At 38.4% G+C, this 20,529-nt stretch overlaps 2 protein-coding genes across 6 annotated transcripts in view; one reads left to right on the top strand and one right to left on the bottom strand.

The window, feature by feature from the left end:
- Positions 1-994: 994 nt before the first annotated feature.
- Positions 995-17,418, top strand: LOC149947594 (proton channel OtopLc-like). 5 transcript variants are annotated; one of them, XM_090174047.1, is made up of 7 exons: positions 995-1,266; positions 14,696-15,024; positions 15,091-15,220; positions 15,288-15,474; positions 15,539-15,693; positions 15,760-15,976; positions 16,039-17,418. In XM_090174047.1, exons 2-7 carry the CDS (start codon positions 14,705-14,707, stop codon positions 16,998-17,000), a joined length of 1,971 nt encoding a protein of 656 aa, XP_090030173.1. In that variant the 5' UTR covers positions 995-1,266; positions 14,696-14,704; the 3' UTR covers positions 17,001-17,418. The 5 variants fall into 5 exon arrangements, with proteins under 5 accessions (XP_090030173.1, XP_090030175.1, XP_090030171.1 ...); XM_090174049.1 differs by lacking the exon at positions 995-1,266 and adding an exon at positions 10,583-10,886; XM_090174045.1 differs by lacking the exon at positions 995-1,266 and adding an exon at positions 14,031-14,268.
- Positions 17,416-20,529, bottom strand: part of LOC149947591 (putative protein FAM10A4) — a 21,484-nt gene continuing 18,370 nt past the window's right edge. Inside the window, exons 7-9 of the mRNA XM_090174052.1 lie at positions 19,122-19,241; positions 18,882-19,058; positions 17,416-17,689 (exon numbers count right to left, since the gene is read on the bottom strand). Of these exons, the coding sequence (XP_090030178.1) occupies positions 17,579-17,689; positions 18,882-19,058; positions 19,122-19,241 (408 nt within the window). The 3' untranslated portion in view covers positions 17,416-17,578. The remainder of the gene's footprint in view (positions 17,690-18,881; positions 19,059-19,121; positions 19,242-20,529) is intronic.

Genomic DNA, 20,529 nt, shown 5'->3' with positions numbered 1-20,529 from the left:
TCGATCAGCATCGCACTCTATTGTTAGAGTAACGCTCAAATAAATTGCCTTTAACGAAATACGCGTAAGAGCCAGCACGCTTCGAAAAATCGTCTGCTAATTAATTTGTATATCGGTCGCAAAATATTAAAATTATAAAATAGCAATTGTTACGTGTTTAGAAAAGTTGAAACTGCCATAAAGAATCTAAAAACATAATCTATATTTTAAATAATTTTAAATTTAATTACGGGTCTAGATTTAAGCAAATTTACCTGTATAAAAAATATAACAAACCTGATCCATTTTTATTACTCCATTAATTTTTTTTATATCTATGGTTTTGAGTTGGTTTGTAAAGTTTCAGATGTATTATAACAATAACTAAAGGGTTAGTAAAAAAACTTCTCTGAACAAATTCTATAATGCAAATCATAGCTTTATCTCCAAAAAACCCAATGGATCCCTTAAGGGACAAACTTTCTTTAAAAATGCCTGTAATTCATATGATAAATTTTTAGTAAGCCAGTTTACAAAAAAAATATCAGGAGTTACTTTTGTGGTACGGCAATTGACGATCACAAAATGTGGGTTCTACGGTTTCTACCAGGCTTATTTATCCGCTTTTTAAACCCAAACATGTAGTGGCATTTTTAATCCCATAAATTCCGGGTTTTTAAAATTCAATGATGTCAGTCACTGAAGATTCAAGGATTGGGAGCTCGGCCCCAGTTAAAACCAACCGCGGGAACCTTAATGTTCCAGGCTTTGTAACAAGTCAGTATTCTCAATATAGGACATACGTTATTGTGTTATTTTTTAAATTAATACATTTCGGAGGAATTCCGATTGAACCAGATTTGGTTGAATACGAAACGGTTTCACACGTCTGGTTCTCCTCGGGAGGGTTTCGGCGTGGCGGTGGGGGAATTGGGTGGGGGCGTGGCGGTGGGGGAATTGGGTGGGGGCTCGGCGGGATGAGGAGAGGCGGCAGCATTAAGGCATGAAAGAGAGGGACCAGCGAATGTTTGATTGTTGAGGAGCGCGCTTTGCTATCAAGGAAGTCATCGCTACAAGATGCTCGACACGCGGCTTCTGCTTTCATAATACACGTTTTGTTCAGAGAAACGCGTCGTGCACGGGGTCCGAAAGTTCACGGCGCCAATTCGGATTTGGGACGATTCGAATATTGTCGCTTCAGTCAAGTACTTCCTATAACAGTATCGAAAATTATACTGAAATTTGGATTTTTACTTCTTGGTGGACTAGCAAAATCAACGGCAAAATGTAAGTTTCGTGTTCCCTTATTATCAGAATTAAAAACTGGCATATTTTTACAATCGTTGACCTTTAATCGCTCCGTGAGTGCTCTCAGATGGCCCCGGCAATTGGCTCTCCCAATTAGCATGTTAACGTGAAACGTGATAGGATAATTTTTCTTAAGCAATTTCTGAATTCAAAGTAGCGCGACAATCCGGTACGAATTCCACCCTTATAATTCCCAACTACCGTCTACCGATTTCTGTGACCCGATAATTCCCAATTCAGAAACATTCATCAGAATTTAAAACATTAATTTGACGTTTAATGAAAGAAAAATCTCAGATTTAAGGAACGAAAACTCCTCCTCAAATAAGTTTTTCATAACGCTCCAATTGACCGAATTTGAAATAACTACCATCGCGTGTCTTGACAAAACAGCCTTATTTACTCGCTTTTTATTGACCATCAAATGCAGATGTATTTTCAAAATGAATTTTAAATGCTAGTAATTTAATTAAAAATGCGGGCATGATGAGTAAAGCGTAAAATTATAACAATAAGTTCAATAAACCAAGTACGCAAAAACAAACTCAGTCGTATTTAGGTTTGTTGAGCACGAAAATAAATGAAGAGGAAGCGTTATGTATTTTGCCAACATCGCGTAAACAAATGGCGAACATTTTCATACCCGCGAATTTATTCAGAGATAAAAACAAGTTCTATATACATACCGGGGCTTATTTATACCGTGACCTCACGGGACTAAATGAACATAATTCGCGAATAAGAATAACAGCACCCGATTGAGCGTAAATATTTCGAAAGTTTCGAGATTAAAAACGCAAATCTTCCAAAATAAATTTCCGGCAACAACACTTTAATGACGGGTTCTGAATCCCGCTTAAGCCCAAACAACAATCTATATTTACCCCTATAATGAATTTTTTGCACGCTTCAAAATGAGTTTGTATAGAAGAAGCACAAAAGAGTTTGCTTAAAATAACTCATTAGAGGCATTATTTTTTGAAAATACTATATAAACGACTTTAAAGGGAATATAACCTCAAGTCTTTTTTAAGGTTTTTTATGTTAACAATTTAGGCTGGAAATCACTAACCAGCGCCAAAAATATCTGAAGAAATAGGAGGGAGCGGGAAATGGTCGAAGTGTTGGTGTTCCACACCAAAAAAACCTGAGGTTATATTCCCTTTAAGAATTCATTTCTTGAAAACTAGAAACCCTTCAGGGTAAAGTTTAAGCATACTAAACTTAAAGATTTTAGACTTATTTGTCTACGAAATTAACACGCGATAATTTATGTTTTCCTTTAAGTTTCTGTTTAAAAATTATTTAATATTTTATCTGAAAATTTCTATCGGGGTATTTAGGTAAAAAAGAGTTAAACTCGAACAAGAAAATCATGTTATTTTTAAACGAAATCGTGAATTTTCGTGCCCCAAACCAAGTTTATCACGTACATTTCAATAAATTTTAAGGGTGTGTACTTATAGCATTGTGTTTTATAACGTGAAAGTTAATCAGAATCTAGGCGCAATCTTGAATATCAGGTGACCCGTAATATTCATTCTGCGTAAGCCGATATCATACGACCAATTTTTATAAAATGAGAAAACGTTTTAAAATGAGGCTATTGAGTTTTTTTCTACAAATCGCGAGGGGCTGGTCACCGCCCGTAATCGGTATACAAGCCCGTAGGTTTGACTGTACAAAAGTGATTACGTAGCTGATTACAGATTTACCATTACCGAAGGCTCTACTCGGTTTCCTATACCTATAAATCGGTGTACATAAAATAAGTGGTTACCCCTTGTACATTTTGGTTAAATATTCACGCAACCCCTTACACGATTTAGGTGTCAATATGAACAAACGATTTAAACATTTTCACTCTACCCTCCTTTTTTTTCCTTCAATCGAAATGACATCCTTTCTGGCCAGCACCGACGACTGCCCTAAATTGAGACCCGAATTTCAATTTGGCGACCTTGAAATGAAACGTTTTATGGGAAATGTAAAGATTGAGAGTGATCAAACCCGTATCGGTGTCATCCTCAGCCACACTTACCGTCGTGCAATATTACGGAACTACCCAGGGAAAATACCGACTATTTACCGCAATTTCCCCCAAAAACATTCCGAAGGCGAAAATAAATTCGGCGATTATTTTGGGACCACGTTCCAGAGGGAGCTCCGGATAAACATTATTTAGTCGAGATTTTTACGGTCTGATTGGCATGGATGCTAAAAACGTGAAATACGTAGAAATATACTTTAATTTCTTTCTGAAAAGAAAAAACGTTTTCCAAGAGGCGAGTTCCCGACCCGAAATTAAAATTAAAAGTATCGCGACACAACGCGAAAACGTGAAGTGCAAAGAGTTATTTAGACAAAAAAACGTTGAACGTACGTACAATATTGAAAATGGCTCTGTATCATTATAGTCGCTAGGCTGATTTTGAATATAAATGTCAGGAAAAAAATTCATACAGGTATACAAAAAATAGGTTTCACTTCAGAAACGACGCTAAAAAATCGTTGGCCTGCGTCGCGTTTTAGAATAAGGTATTTTCACCAAGATCTCGCCGCGAGTTTCGTCGATTTGGCAGGTCATCAGGTGAGGCAAGTGCCTCATTTGCCAAATATTGCGATTATTATAGACCTTTAAGTTGAATTTGAATACGCGACTAATTTTCTTCGGCCCCTCTAAATATAAGCCACTTCCGTTATGTTTTTGAAAATGTCCGTTATCTGCTAAAATTTTAAATATTTTTAACAACGACCTCCCAATTTACGGACTGCTTGCTCAAGCTCGAGATGAAATATTCAGCATTCATTTTCGATAGATAAATTAGCCGTTTCGGGTCCGTTTTTTAGTCGTCGTTGTAAAATGCGGTCCGTAAAATGGGTGATCGTTGATAAACTTATCGTTTGTCCTAAGACTTTTTTTACCCAATACGCAATTAAATTCAAATGCCAATTTCGACCAATATTCATAAAGGTGTAATTATTTGTAATACGGTCTTTGCTTTTCCGAATCTAGTAACAGTGTCGCGGTTCTATTTTTGAATATACACTAGGGTAGACATTACAATATCCTTTTTAGGGCTTAAAGTAGTGTCTATAATTTCGCTAATTTTAATTCAATGTTTATTAGATATAGTAAAATAAAGCAAACTCGTTAGCCTAGATTATATATAAAATTATATATCATCAATTACTTGACTAAAAATCACCATAACTATTCGAGCCACTAGACAATATTTTGATCTATTAATATAAAAATTGATGAAATTTAAACAAAAAGGCCCATTATTTGGTAGGTTAAACACTAATTTAAATAGAAAATATTTCAATTTTTTAAAGAAAATAATTGTTTTAAGGATATCACACGATATCCCCCTTTTTTCAAGCGACTTCGAATGCACGAATTAGCGAGGCTAGCTAGCGGCGGCAGCGGAATCCGATTAACTTGATAATACACGAAGATCACGATCGCCATAAAATACAAGTAGATCAACGTGGGCCGAACGTCACGAATTATTAAATTGTAAAAACATGATTAAAATTGCCCTATACCCAGTATTACGCTCAATCCGGATAATGAAAGACTTCACCTCGGGTGTCAAAACACTACACTTCGAACACTCGAGAGTAGTACGCGATAGTTATCAATGCATAAAGTGTTGTATCGCGAAGGAGACCATTTCCGAATTCCCTTGGCAACGCATATTTAGACTTAGCGTGGGTAAGCAACCCAGAGCCTACGGTATTTAGCGACTAATTTAATTAAATCGAACCAAATTTCAGGGCTTCGCGCGAGGGAAAGTTAACGAGCGAAAATAATCAATTTCGTTTTAGTGGAGCGTCGCGTCCGTCGTGAGAAAAAAACGCGTTGTCATCAGTTGTAGCTGAGCGCGTGAGACCGACAGAAAGCGAATTCACAGCGCGGACGCGTCGCGGAAAAAACAGTTCCCCAAATTAGGTCGAACGCTCGATTCGTTTTAATTTGGCGGAAATTAAGAGTTCACGGAATCTTTCGCGGACTCGTCAAATCGAATCCATTCGGCCGGACATCCCGAATTTGAAATTATTGTTAAATGCCATCTCAAATAACGCGAAATATTTAAGGCTCTGTAATGTAAGCGATACCGTGTTCTAAACTTCATTAGATCTATATATAGTAATCAACGGCAACTCGGCGAAAATAAATTCTTTGTTGACAATTTTCCGTCGAGTGTGAAAAATTAAAATTTTTGCCTTATTGACGTTTATCGGCGTAGCATATGGTAATTTCAAAGACAAGTCAGGATGTTATAATATTACTTGTCAAGGACTCGTAAACATTTCGCTGGAGAGGTGGATGGGGGATGGTGCGAAGTACGAGTAGAGAAGCGCTTCCCTGCGGGCGCGCGACCAATCTCCTTCGCTGGTAGAGATGACGAACGGAATCGCGCTTAGCTAGCCATGGGGGAACTATATAACTTCATTATTTCGCACATGCAAGACGGGACAATAACAATAATTTAATTATAGAAGCTTTATGAATAACTGTCGAATGGAAACTAATTGAATTAATTTTCACGCGTCTTGACGCGAGTACGACCTACCGGTATGTTTAAATGGCCCATCACGCCAAGGTCGTACTCTTCAGCTAGTTTCAAGCACTTCATAGTATTTTTCAACCTATTTCGAATGTATTGAAGTATCCTCAAAATCAAGGGACAGATGACTTTGATTTAATCATACGAGGGTGTTCTAATAATCAAGGTAGTGTCTGCCCCTCGCCCAAAACTCATCAAAAATAGATATACAGGGCGAATTGAACAATTTTTTTAAATCTGTAACTTTAGTTTGGAATAAATATAGATTTTGTAACTGGATGTTTATTCAACGCTGATCTATTTTAGTGTATAATATCGCTTTAAATGCAGGGAAAAAATATTAAATCTGTAACTTAAACGACCCTGCGTTAACGACTGAACAAAAACAATTTTTGGTAAACTAATATAAATTCAATGGGACTAACAATTGTAAGCGTTGGGCTAACGAGGCTTTCGTTAATGGTCGGAATAGATTCGCGTATCCCGCCGATCAAACCAATTGAATAGGTATTGCAGAAAATGTACAATCTAGAATTTTTCAGGAATCCACCATGCGCAAGAATCAAACGCACTCGAGCGAGCAAATGCCTTAATTGACGAGGTTTCTTCTTGACCATCTCGTTAAATTTTACAATACTTTTTAGTTATAATTTTACATAAAAACAACCTGACTAAACCTTATCACCTTTGCTTTACCTTACCCCTTAGTACTACAAAATGACATGACACTCGATAATTCATTCGGAACGAGGCGAAAGCCGTCATTGCGCTAGGAGCAAAAAAAAACGCGTCCAGAGCACTTGTTTGAAATAGGATCCCTGCCGTAGAAGAACGGTTTCACTCGGGTTGAATTGCTTAAGAGGGGCCTTTAAGGAACACAATAGTGTAGTCCATTACCAAAAGAGGAGGGTGAGGTTTCTCGTCTTGGCCCCCGCGAATACGATATTCCTTTCAAAAAAGGCGACACCTCTACGAGATCTACAAAGGCGAAGGCGAGACGCCCGCGAACTTAAGCGAAGATGGCAAGATGCTCTTTCACCATTCGCGACTGTAAAGCGAAACTTGAACCTATTACGTAATGAACCCGTTCTTAAGTTGCGAAGAGCGTGTTTCGTTCTACCCCTCTCTATCACTTTAAAGCGGCGTAGGAGGAAAATATTATGGCCCTTTCGTTACGCTTATGAAAAGAAAATTTTGCGCGCCATTAGGACTCGAATTCTCGTATTATTTTTTTAAACCACGCGAAATTTACGAAAAAAATAAATATACGCTACAAAAAAAAGCTAAATATATATATATATTTCATTTCTTGCGGTGGTGACTCGGATTGCGCTTACGACGAAGATGGGTATACGTACAATTCCAATAACAACACCAACGTATCACAGCCTAACCTTGGAAAAGGGTCTCTAATAACGTGAATTTGAGAGATAGCAAAATTGACGCGGCGTGTAATGAACATTTTCTACTACACAAGCGCAATCGAGCGTACTTTCCCCAAACTCATTTCGAGAACTTGTAAATTTGCCTAATTTCCGATAGCAAACATATCCAATGGATACCAGGTACCGCGGCATTCGCGACGAAAATTAGATAAGATTACGAGAAATTAATTCGTTTAAGTCACAACGAACCAATGGTTCTGGTGATTACGATCTCGACGAAAGATGGCGCTACGGAACATTAGGGCTTTCGGATTTTATTGTCGAGGCTGATTTCCAGTCCCGAAGCCAGAAACATTAATTTTGATTGATTGGCAGTGCCTTTCTGTAAGGGGGAATCTTTATTTTAATTCATCATACTTCGGAAATGATTAAAAATAGGCCTACCTTATAATTTTGGTTCGTGTATTTCGATAAATATTATAGTTTAAAATTGTAACTGGAGACAATTTTAAATGATATTTGGGGGAGTTGGACTTATTTCGAGAAGGCAGTAGCTCCTGATGTTCCCCTCCACCTCGTGGCTACGAGCCTGTTGATTCCCCCTTATCACGGCGTAGTAACATCGTTCGGCTAGACAGTACTAACAAAAAACACTACGTTATTTTATTAATTATGGTGTTCAGCAATAGTTGTATTATTTAAAAACTAAATATTGGGAATGACGAAGAGTGCTATTGGCCGTTTCCAAATTTTATTTTCAAAATGAGTGAAGGTTGTCTCGTGGAGCGGAAAAGATACATCGCCATTAGAAAGATAAACTACCGTGAATCACGAGTCCATCATTTTTCGTCTCTAAATTCCTCAGCTTTTTTTGGCCGGGATGGGGGAAGGCCATCCCCCTTTGCTGCGGGAAATGAGATCCTACCCGATCTTTGAACCCTCAACCCTTTGCCAAACAAAATTCCCCATTTCTCGGTATGTCTCGAATCGCTTTTCTTTCGCGCGAATAAAAGGGATATGTTCACGCGAATACTGCGGAAATAAAGAAAAGACCACAACATAAACGTTTTCTTTGTAAAATTTAGGAAAAAAATCGTCGAACACACGTCTCTGTTTTATTAGTATTTCGACCTTCTTTACGAACTCGAGGGTATCATTACATATCCTACTGGATGAAAGAATTTAATTCAGAGTTTGTGTTCAAAAAGCAATCTTACTGACAGTTTCGTTCGCTTTTTTCCACTGTTATCTTCAAACTTTGCATTTTCTGCTGCGGTTTTGAAAAATTCATTTGATTTAAATCAAATCATTTTTTTTTCAAACCATTGATTTCAATCACTTATGAAAATGCACAAAGTGCATGGTTGCTATACCAAAGAAAAACAGTAAATAAATTACAAGTTTTAATTAAATTTAATTAAAAATTTTGTTGGCATTACCAATGCACGTAAATTATCGAAAACTTAACCAAAGAAAAAAATAGGCATAAAATGTTTCAAATTTAATGAAAAGAACGAAAATCAATAAAAATCAATAAAAACAAAATCAAATTTATTTTTATTTTTTTCGAAATTGAAATTTTTCAAAAGGTTCAAACTACCAAACCCACGGTACTTTTTCCCATAATTCAAAAATACGCTTTGTGCCGCTATTTACATAAAGTTGTTCGTCATTCAAAAGTCATCTTTACGTTTCCTCATAGTCGGTGTTTTCGTTCGTCAACTTGGAAAATTCCTTTTCGCCTCTAACCACATTCCGCAACACCTTCATTAGTTACCATTTCCGCGAGATTGTTCATTCTACTCTTGAAAATAGCCTACTTTCGATTTTTGAATTCGAATTTTGGTGGTCTCGTCTAGGCTATTACTTTTCTTCTTGTGAGACAGGAGAAGGAATAATTTTCGTGGCTGAATTCCAACGATTTTAGCTTATGATTAATATCAAAAAGGAATTCAGGTGAACAGAAAATATGTGGAAGCATCTTGTTCGCCTCGTTATCCCCGAAATTAAAACCACGCGCCTCCTTTCCTCCAGGTAAGGGGGGAGGAGACGCGATCGCAGTTTAGGTGGAGAATATCTGTCATGAACGCAGAACCTATAGTTACTGCCGCCTAGGAGAAACAAACACAAGGAGAACGCAAATAGCCATTAAACACGCTAACGCAATGTTGTGTACAAATTTCATCGGACGAACCTTTACGCTGATAGTTTTACGGAAAGGGAGAAGTCAGAAGGCGTCTAACCAAGGAAAACTGTACACAATAAAATGCACGACTTTTGACGGGTTGCGTTCACATTGTGTAGGGTGCTGTGTTTGTTGCTCCTAGCTGCCACATAATCTTTTTTAACCTGAATACAGTTTTAGCTAAAAGTCGTGCTTTTTCTTGCGTACCTATCTGAAAAAAAAAGGGAAACCGGGGATTTTTCAGGCTAGAAATAAGGTGAAATAAGAAACAAATTTTGAAAAGTAGGAACCAAATAGAAGAAAATTAGATCTTTATTTAAACTTTAATTTTTACAAAAATTACTTTTTAAGTAGGATGTTTCTAAAACTAACATCTAAGGTCAATTTTGTGATAATATATTTTTACAAATTAAAACTATCTTTACTCAAAATTATAAAGTTCAACTTTACGACAGAGAGGCTCATTATGGTGTGGTTGTCACTCCTTTAGATTTTAGCAACTCGTGAAAATGTAGAATAGCGAACGTCTATGACAAATTAACGTATTTCCCTCAGTCTGAATTGAAGGATTTATTGTTTAAAATTGAAAAAAACAGACGATCCTCTCATTAACAATATGCCGGCGTATTATAATAAGACCCTAGATTGGAAATCCCTGCCTCGCACGTAGTCAATAGCGTTTACCCACTTCATGTCGGAACTCCGAAAAGATATAGATAGCGCATCACAGCAACCAACGGAACACGATTTTTCGGAGGTCATGTACCGGAAGTGGGTAATCTCTTGCTTACAAAACCATCAATAAGTATTAAGTTATCGGTTTTAGGAACGAGGTCTATGATATCTTTGCTCAAACGGAATCCTTTTCTTCGTCATGTTCCCTGATTTACCAATATCATTCTAAAATGCAGCCAATGTTTTCTTTAACCGTATGACGTTACAACGGCTATTCGATAACGAATAACAAAACTTCGGGATACTTTCAGACGTTCATTTTTGTACATTCTGTTGAATTTCTACAACTGCCTATTAACTCCGAACGCGACCTCTGTCGGAATGAGGAGAAGGGTTCGTCGGGAGTGGAGGGGGGTATCGCTGCCGAAGCGAGTAGATTTCAATCACGAGTTGAAACGAGACTCAAACCAACGCGCCACCAAACGTTTTGCGTCTTTTTTCCGCAGTTTCGTTCCTTTCGATTTCTCGCGCTTTTTATCGCGTGCGAAGCGCTCACGTTCTCGATGGAAATAATAGGCCGTTTTAATAGACTCCGATTAATCCGCCAACATGATCGTTACCAACGGCACGATTTGTAATAAGGAAAAAAACTATACATGTATATCGACAATGGATTGAGATAAAAACGTGTGAACACGATCACCCCGACGCCGCAGTGACTCGCCCTCACACTTTTCACAAGTTCGCTCGCTGCTCTAAAATTCATTTCACCATTTCGTAAGTATTATCTACTTAACACTGGTGTAATTAAAAATGTCTCTAATGAGAGGTATACCATAGTAACGGGGACATTATGAAGAAAATGATAATTGCCAGACCATTTTCCTTTTTCAGTGTCTATTAGAGTAAATGTAGGTGATAAAATTAACAATTTAACCAAGTCTAGAACCAAAATTTCTAAATTTTTTTAATTTTTTTTTACTTACTGTATTCTTACAATACGAAATTTTAAATTTGTTCTGTTGAAAACTTTTCACTTATATGAGCTTCGAAAACAAAATTTATAAATTTTTGAAACATTTACATTTAATCCATGAAAAAATAAATTTAATTAAGTGAGAGGTTCACAGAATTATTAAGCTTACAGTTGGGCGACATTTCAGAGAGAGAAAAAAACGCGGATTTCGACGATTTTCAAAAATTATTGGTCTACTGAAAATTAATTTTTGAAAATCTTCATTTTTTTTCGAACTTGGAGAAAATTAAAATCTAGCGGTAATTAATGGAGAGTTAAGCCCGCGCCAGAAATAGCAAAGGGTAAACGTGTAGGAGTGTAGACCTAGCTATATCGCGCACACCCTACACGTTACCCTTACGCGTTTTCTAGCATGGGCTTAGCCCTTCTATTATGTACGACAGAAATTTCCCAATTCCACCTTTCCTACTTCGTAAAAAATGCTCTGATCAGACGAATTGAAACACATTGAATAATAATGAAATATTCAGTAGCATCTTTCACGAATCCGCTCGGAATGTCAGGGGTAATTAATAAACCTTAATTAGAAATTCAAATGCACCAAAAAGTCAGAATTTCCTTTACTGCCGAGTAGCTTATTAATTCTGGAATTTCGAGTAAAGAAGTTTAAGCAAATGAAAACGCGAATTCACGGCAAATTCTGAATAAAAACTCATTATTATTATCGTTGTAAATAAAAGCATGATTACCAGAATATTTGATATGAAAAACATGTTAGACTACTGGCGCGTATTTTTCAAAGTCAGAGGGTCACTAAATCAAAGTAAACGTTCCGCCGAGTAATTTTACAAGCCCAACTGAACCCGCTCTGAGTAGCTTGTGTGCCGTGCTCCATCTGACAAGAGAACAAATTGGAATAAAGAGCACGTAATGGTCTCTTTGTTCTTGAATGGTCCCGAGTGCTTCCAAACGACTACGTTTCACTTGGCAAATAATACCATTTCCCGGCAAGGTCACGCGCGGATTTACGATTGTCGGTGTTGTTCAAACGCATCAAAAGCGGCAACCAACAATTATTTATTTTCGCACAGATTTATTATGCCACAATTTGCTAATTCCAACAGCGTTTGTGGTGTCTACTTCGTTTTACCGACGTTAGTCTCTCACTTCTTTTTCGAATATCAACTAGAATAATTTTTATACAATTTTTTCAAAAATGTTATCTTAAATAAGAGTAAATCAAACTGAAAATCTCCGAAAAACTAAACCAAAATAATTTTTGTTTTATAACCTTTGTTAAATGCGAAAATAAATTAAACTAAACCATGGTTATTCTACTTTTTTCTACGAACGTTTCCCCAAATCCATGGTCAGAAATGGAGAATGTGTCGGGAAAATACCCATTTTATACAATTTTTGTTTAACCAGATTTTTATAAGTGAAATCTCAAATATTCTCATTCTCCATTAACTAAAACTTGAATTTGAGTTAAAAGTACCAAAATTCCGCGTAGTAGAATGTTTCATTTAGAAAATATTAAATATTTTTTTAATGTTAAAGGCAGAATTGAAAGTAAAACAGGAAACCCTGATTATATACATGCATCATTAAAAAAAAATAAGCTACTTTATAATTGTTATCAAACAACTTGATAAATTTAATAACGAAGTAATTTCAACGACCTTAACAGGAGCTAGGGAGAGATCGTGTCAAAAAACCCCGAGAAAGTACACTTTATTTACGGGAAATATACGGATAATTATGGTTAAAGGGCCACACCGGCGTTTAAAAAATTTAACACTTGGTATCAGATACGACCAATCCTATTCTGGAAACAAGCGCGTGAAACAGGTCAAATTCAAACGCCGGTGTGGCCCTTTAATGATCGCGCGATATAACAAAAAAACACTTCGCGCTTCGTGACGTATTTCACTTTTGTATAATGCAAAACCTAGCACCATTCTTTCGAACAATAAAATATGGATGGTGAAGACTAGCTAGCGAGAAATTAATTCTTTTCGTACTTGGTATTCTGGGTCATCTAACAACGCAAAACATAAACAGATCCTTCTAAGAGTATAAAAATCTCAAAACGCAGATACTTTTTTTTTATCTCAATCGAAAATTTTCCCACGTTTGAGTACGTGAAAGATCAAGCCGTACCAGTCGAAAAAATTGTTTATAGAATTCCACTAATCGCAAACGCGGAAAAGCGAAATTCATTTTTCCGGCTACATCGAAAGACAGATACGCGCGACAGTATTAAATTACAATGTCCGATTACGCGGAGTTTTAGCCCGTTGGCCAATTTTTAATCATCCATCACGGGAGGTGTCCCAGCGCACAATGGCGGCCTTTGTCATTTTGCAATTATATTACTGGTAAACTATTCTATATGGCGATATATTAACGACAAGTTGGCCAACCCATTTCCGGTTTGCAATATGAAATTAGTGGTGGGGAAGACGAAAATTGTTTGACAACAATTTCATAGTGCGAACTTTGCTTCAGCTGTATTTGTTTTCTGCCATTTTAGGCCTTGTATGGGGATTAATCGATGATCATTCTGTCATTGCGATCTACTGTTCGCTAAACAGATTATGGTCCTATGAAATAAATTGAATATCACCCACGGTGTTAAGTGTCGTACGAGTTGTTAATCACTTCGAAAAATAATGTATATACCATATTTCTGATTTCTATATATTTTCTTTGTATTTCCCAATATTTCTTTGTATTACTTTTAAATTTGTCTATTTTATACAACAAATTACTGAAGTGGTTAGCCCATCGATCTCGTATTTGTACAGCGTACGCGTAAAACCATAATTTGTGTACAGTTTTATCTTAACACGGTAGGTCACTGAACCAATGTTGAAATTAAGTGCCCGCCCACCTGTACAAACGTTCCGCGAATTAAGAACGCTTTTAATACGCCGTAGATTATTGTTTTATAATTCTAATAACCCAAAGAATACGAGGCGAGTGGCCGTTCAAACGCGAATGCATCTGGTGTTTAGCTGACGTTTTAATTTCCATCCGCGCATCGGCAGAGAATACAATTTCCGATGTACGTCAAACTGGGAATTAAATCGCAAGGCTGCGGACTCGAATAACAAATAGATTTAAAAAGATATCGCAATAAAAATGTCAAGAATAAAAAGAGTACGCAACGAGTTTCGAGTGAGCCGCTTTTTTTTCTTTCCCTATGCGCGCAGAACTAAAAAGACCCATTAAGTTTAAATGGGCCGCTTATGTAGAGGTACGCGAGTCAAGGCAGAGAGAGAGGGCGAGAGATGGGAAGGGTTAAACGCTTCACTTTTTAAATGAGGAAGTCGCTAGTTACGGTTACAATACCCGTTGCGTCTCTCTATTTTGGCTAAAATATCGCCTAGGCTAGTCAGCCCCTAAACGGGACTTGAGAGATATCAAATACACGCATCGCGCGTAAAGATATACGTTACCGGTGCTTGATAACTAGGAGTAGACCAATGTCCTTTTACCGTAAGAATCGGGTTCACATCCGACGCTCCTAATCGTATCGATACGATGTACGCTTACTTACCACGAAGATGGGACGCCAAACGTTTTAACTCTATTACTTTTGCAGGTGGGACAGATGATACCAAAAAGGTCGCCTCCGGAGGACCTAGAAGAAATCACTTTAGTCAAAACCAGGTACGACATGAGTAGGAACAGTATCCCGGAACCTCCCCCGATGCCGCCGGGGCCCGACGATGGCGCCCCTCCGCCGCCGCCCTTACCACCGCCGCCACCCGAATGCGTCGGGAATAACGGTCAAGAGGCGAGTCGGACAAACAGTTTCACCGAGAACGGTCAGCCGGTAGGAGAAAATACCCCGGCGTTGTCGCCAACGTCGAACGTGGTGGTTAAGAAACGACACAGCGGATCCGACGACCAGGGCTTCGTTCAATATCGGTACGGAAATCTATACTAAAAAACACCTTCGCAATCGCTAATGTAATCGCCGTATCTTTGAAATAGGAAACGCAGCGCGTGCAATGAAACAATGCACGTGCTCAGTAGTTTATACGCCAAGTTAGTGCTGGTAGCCACGGCCGTACTTGTCACTACCGAAGTTCTAAATAATCCAATTCCATTACTCTTCTATCACGTAAGGCGAAAATTATTCGCGTAGTTTACGAGACATTTCGACATAATCGAACGATTTTTCTTCTAAGGGTTACTTGTATATGTTTCTCACCGGCGGAGGAGTCATATGCCTCATGAGTATCTACATATGTATCATGGTCGACAGGTGCCCGAAACTGACGGGTGACGTGCACGAGCTCGAAAGAGGAGCTCAAATGCGGAGAACAATTTACCACAATCCCGATATTAGTATATTTCTCAGAACAGGAATGCTTCGTAAGTATAGTTCAAACTTCGTACTTTACAATTACTCACGAATTTATCTTCAACGCCGTGATAGTGTTCGGGTTGGGAACGCTAATAACGAGTGGACTGGAAATAGCCACCATCTTCACGCTGGCCCGACCCTGTACTGACGAAATCAATATGGCTCAACCAATTCTTCAATGTCTCTTCACTTTCCTTCAAATGCATTTCCTGTTTCTGAACTCTCAAGTAATGACGATTAGCGATGATGTGCCAATATCGCCGACTTTTATTTAACATTTCTGTCATTATTAGGAAGCGGTAAGGTCGTTGGGATGGTTTCGACACATTTCGCTAATGCACTTAATGTCCGCTAATTTGGCCACGTGGATTAAAGTGTTAGTTTGGGAGACTACCACGGAATATCTCGATTACATTCACGTCTCGCATAATTTCAGTCATCGCTGGCCACCCAAGAACTTCAACGTTACTACTCACGCCGTCAGTGAGGATGGCCAACATCGCACTTTTGGTATAAACTTCGCATCGTCAGATGGGGGAGATTGACCAGTGTTTAATTTCGTTTCCTTTCAGTAACGGCCAATTGTTTGTGGAAACCAGTCGACGACCCCATGGAAGACTTGTTCACGTTGAAACACTGCCTTCAAAACTCGACCATCGGTGAAATCTGGGACCTGGCTCAACCTTACTTATCCCCGTTCACCATTCAGTACAACCTCATCGCGGCGGCGATCATCTACACATTTTGGCACAACGCCGACTGGGACCACAAAAGCAAGAAATACGGATCGTACATCGGCGAGACGGATTCGGAAAAGCGAGGCAATCCCAAGAAGGCCAGCGCCCGCAAACTCGACTGCAAAGGTTCCAGCAAAGGACTGTTCCTCGGCCTTCTGGTTCTCTGCGCGGGGCTCATTATACTGATCCTCTTCTTCGTGCTAAACCATGACCACGACTTGCACTTCGACACGCTTTTCGCGCTGATTACCATGCACGGCTCCGTTTTGGGAACGTCCGCCCTGGCAGTTCTGTTGGGCTTGTGTCAAATCCAAAGGTTAAGATTCCGATTCCGGCGCGGACGAAAATTGAGCGATTTGGTGCAAGGTTCGGCCGTGCTCTCCGTGTTCGCGTACGGCACCTCCAGCATGATCGTCGGAGCGACTGATCTCTACGAGACCAACAAAATGGTTATGTTCATTGACGGAGCCTTGATGGTCTTCCACGCTTCGCTTCAATCGCTGTTCATTCGTCAAGTCATTGAACGAAACTACGTACCCGGTCAGGAAGGTCGCCGCGCGAGACCCGGCCGACAGGTAGTCATGTACCTCGTCTTCACGAACATTGTACTTTGGATGGTGGAGTTGTTCACGGCTCAAGATCACGTCTTCAGCAAAATGCAGTTGGAGTTTTACGGAAAATTGCCCTGGGGAGTTTTCACCAGAATCGCCATCCCTCTGATGGTGTTTTATCGTTTCCATTCCTCGGTGGTGCTCATGGAGGCGTGGCGAAAATCGTACAGTGCAAAAAGTAGTTAAAAACGTTCAGCATCATCCTGAGACCGATCCGTAAAAAGGCTTGAATTAAAACGAAATGAAGCTTTCGGTGAAACGTATATGACAGTATGAAAACAAACGTCATCATGGTTTTCTATATTTAATTTTATTAGAGATAGCGTCGTAAAAAAATTGCGCTTTTACGAACTTTCGACAAAAAAAAAGAAGTGCGAAGAGCTTTTTGAACAAAACAAACCGAATACTCGAAGACTGGCTAAAAACCAACAAATTCCACAATAGTCTCGTTTTTGTCTAAGCATTTATTTTTCGCTAAATCATTGTCTTACGAAAAGATTTTATTTTAACACTTTTATACTACTAAAACTATAGCATATTCGATTTCTTTGTAACGTTTACAAACTCGAAACGATATCTGTTGAATAAATGTTTTTACAAATGATTGGCAACGAAGCTTTATTTCAGAACTCTGAATTAACTATTTGTTACAATTAAGATTCGTAGGAAATTCGGTTGTACTTTAAATTATGATCATTCCGATTAAATCGAAATACAAATAGTGCAAAAATTATCGTAAACAATGGGAGGAAATTGGTGACTTCTTAAAATTCCATGGACTCCATCAGATTCATTATCTTTTGGTTGTTCACGTACTTCATCAAATTTGCCGGATTTTGCTTAAGATCCTCGATGGCGGCGGCAATTTCCGGATCCTGTATAGAAAGTGGAAAACATACATAAAGATATAATCGAAAAAAGGTGTATCCATTCAAAAGTAGATGGACGAAATAAATTTAGAATACCAAATGGATACCGTTGGTAAACAAAATAACAAAATGGTAGCGAAAAAGCCTTACACATAACATCGTAGATAAAGGGGTTATTTACAGTAACTCAAAAGGCTATAAACATACGTTTTGCGGAATTGCTTTAATAGCGCGATAGAAAATTCCAAAAGAATGTGCAGAATACGAAAGCATCTATGCCTAATGCAACTCAAAAATTGTAAAAAAAAAAACCATAGCCGAGGTGGTAAGTCCTATTTTGCGGAAAGAATATTTTGCATACTTTTGCAAAACTATTGCGAACGTAGCTAATGTGGCTATTTTCAAGAATAGCGCCCCCTCCTATATATTTGTTTCGATTGTGCTATAATGTAGTATTTTTCGCAAGGAATCTATTGCCGTTAAATTTTTTTCTGAAATGAATACTTAAGGAGATATAGTTATTTAAAAAATATCAAAAGACTAATTAGACTATATATTGGAGACTGACGGCGCCGCGCACTCACTTCGATCGAGCGCTGGGGGCTCGCGGCTCCTCCCCAACCCCATACTAAAAAAAGTCATGGGCCTTCTATAACGCGACCTAGAGGACAGTACCAAGCCTTACGCATCAAATATATAATTTTAAATTAACTATATCTCCTTAAGTATTCATTGCCGCAAAATAATTTTAACGGCAATAGATTCCCTGCGAAAAATACTATATTATAGCACAACCAAATCAAATATTTAGGAGGGGGCGCTATTCTTGAAAATAACCGCATTAGCTACGTTCGCACTAGTTTTGCAAAAGTATGCAAAACATTCTTTCCGCAAAATAGGACTTCCCTTTGACCCTTATGCGGAGGTCACATACTTCACACAATAGCGCACCCATAAATTCAACTTCAAATTATTTATAAATATTCCGAATATAGTTTCTTAATAAGACCGCATGCGGTAAATAAATTTACGATAAACGCAAGGTTATGAAGATTAGGCAAAGCATTACTTTCCAAACCTGCTAACATAAAAGCGACCCAAACTAAGGAAAGATATTAGAATTTCCCAAATCGAATCAACAAGAGATTCGACGCGACACTTAAGCCAAATAAAGGGCTGGTAAGACCAAGAAACTGACCTTGCTGGCGGCTTCGATTACTTGAGGGCTCTTGAGGAACTGTTCAAACTGTTCTTTTATTTCTTCTCTAGCTCCTGGATTGCCAGCGTCTGGCATTTGGAATCCGGGTGGCACTTGGAAACCAGGTGGCATTTGGAAACCAGGAGGCATTTGGAAACCACCATGATTAGCCTTTGCCTGTACAAAAATCATTGAAATTAGTTTTCCACTCGCCAACTAATCGTCAAGCTCGGCGTATACCTCTTGGGCGGCCTTTTCTCTCGCTTCCTTGGCCTTCCTGATTCTTTCCTCTCTTTCTTTCAATTCCATTTGTTCTCTTTTACGTTCGTATTTCCGCCTATGTTCTTGTATTTTCTTCGCCTGAAAAAAATCAAGTCATTATTAATTAAAGAACGAATATTTTAATTAAATCTCAATTGGTCTATTGAAAAAGCGTAAGGGTTGCTACAGTTTTTTAGATGCAAATTCCCTAACCATTTCTAGATAATTTCGTTGATTTTAAGCTAATAATTAGTAATTTTTAAGTTATATTAAGTAAACGTTTACCTTTCACTACCAAAATGAAATTCCCCGACTTATAGACCCATTTAAAAAACCCTGACTTTTTCATGTTTTCTTAAGTACTGTGGTCATTAGATTCGTAAGAGATTTTCGTGGTAAGATGCAATTTAGAGAACGACATTAATGCCCTGCGTTTAGGTAATGTGTTATTTTGTCGTCGTTCATTTAAAATATATTAAAAGGTACCAGTATGTTAAGCAAATACTGAAGAAACCGAATTCACTACGAAAAAGCCCGGGTATGTAAATATTTGGCAATTAACAATTAAATTCATGGTGTAATCTCAAATATTTTACTTAATGTGCAACGTGAACCAAAACTGACCAAATGTGCAACGTGAACCAAAACTGACCAAATGTTCAACGTGAACCAAAACTGACCAAATGTTCAACGTGGACCAAAACTGACCAAATGTTCAACGTGGACCAAAACTGACCAAATGTTCAACATGGACCAAAACTGACCAAATGTTCAACGTGAACCGAAATTGAAGACAAAGTCAGCGGGGACGAAAAATGTCCAACATATTTTAAATTGAAATAGTAGCGAAAACGAAACCTTTCAATTACTACAACCAAAACCATTTAGCAACAGGTGTTCCTGGTATCAATCATCAAGTGGCATAAATTGGCCCATGAAAAATTGCTCGGGTTCCTTTTCGTAACCCCCCCCCTCCCCTCAGTGGCAAACCAAAATTTAAATCTTTCGGGAGCTCGTCGAGATCGCGATACATCCTTCAAAATATGAATATTGAATCTGGGAAGCGGCGCTAAATCTTCTTCGGTACCACTACCGCGCGGCGGGCTAAAATAGCTCCCAGCAGAGCGCAGCCGGCTCTAGCGAAGCCTACTCGGGAATGACGTCACTTAGTTGGCAGGTGAAGGGGAGAGGAATTTTTCTATCATTTTCTTTCAGGAAGAGAGGAGCGCTTCTTGCAGACAAGCTCTTCGTCTTCTAAAATACCAACGGAAGAAAAAAACGTATATCGCACTGTCGTTAATCTAACTTTCGGAAATTCTTCATTCTACGGAATTGGCTTCGGCTGGAGCCGCGCGAAAACCTCTAGCCGCGGGAAACGATTAAAACA

This window comes from Leiobunum rupestre, chromosome 4 (genome assembly GCF_980474605.1).
Source record: "Leiobunum rupestre chromosome 4, qqLeiRupe1.1.hap1, whole genome shotgun sequence".
Taxonomy (NCBI): domain Eukaryota; kingdom Metazoa; phylum Arthropoda; class Arachnida; order Opiliones; family Sclerosomatidae; genus Leiobunum; species Leiobunum rupestre.
The sequence above is the reverse complement of the archived record's forward strand: the minus strand, read 5'-3'. Positions and strand labels throughout refer to the sequence as shown.

What these genes read in the sequence shown, in the direction of transcription:
- LOC149947594 (XM_090174045.1), top strand. Translation starts at nt 14,233, where the DNA reads ATGTCAAGAATAAAAAGAGTACGCAACGAGTTTCGA. An exon ending in CAGGGCTTCGTTCAATATCG is followed by an intron (nt 15,025 to 15,090) that starts GTACGGAAATCT and finishes TCTTTGAAATAG; the next exon opens with GAAACGCAGCGCGTGCAATG. An exon ending in TGGCCAACATCGCACTTTTG is followed by an intron (nt 15,977 to 16,038) that starts GTATAAACTTCG and finishes GTTTCCTTTCAG; the next exon opens with TAACGGCCAATTGTTTGTGG.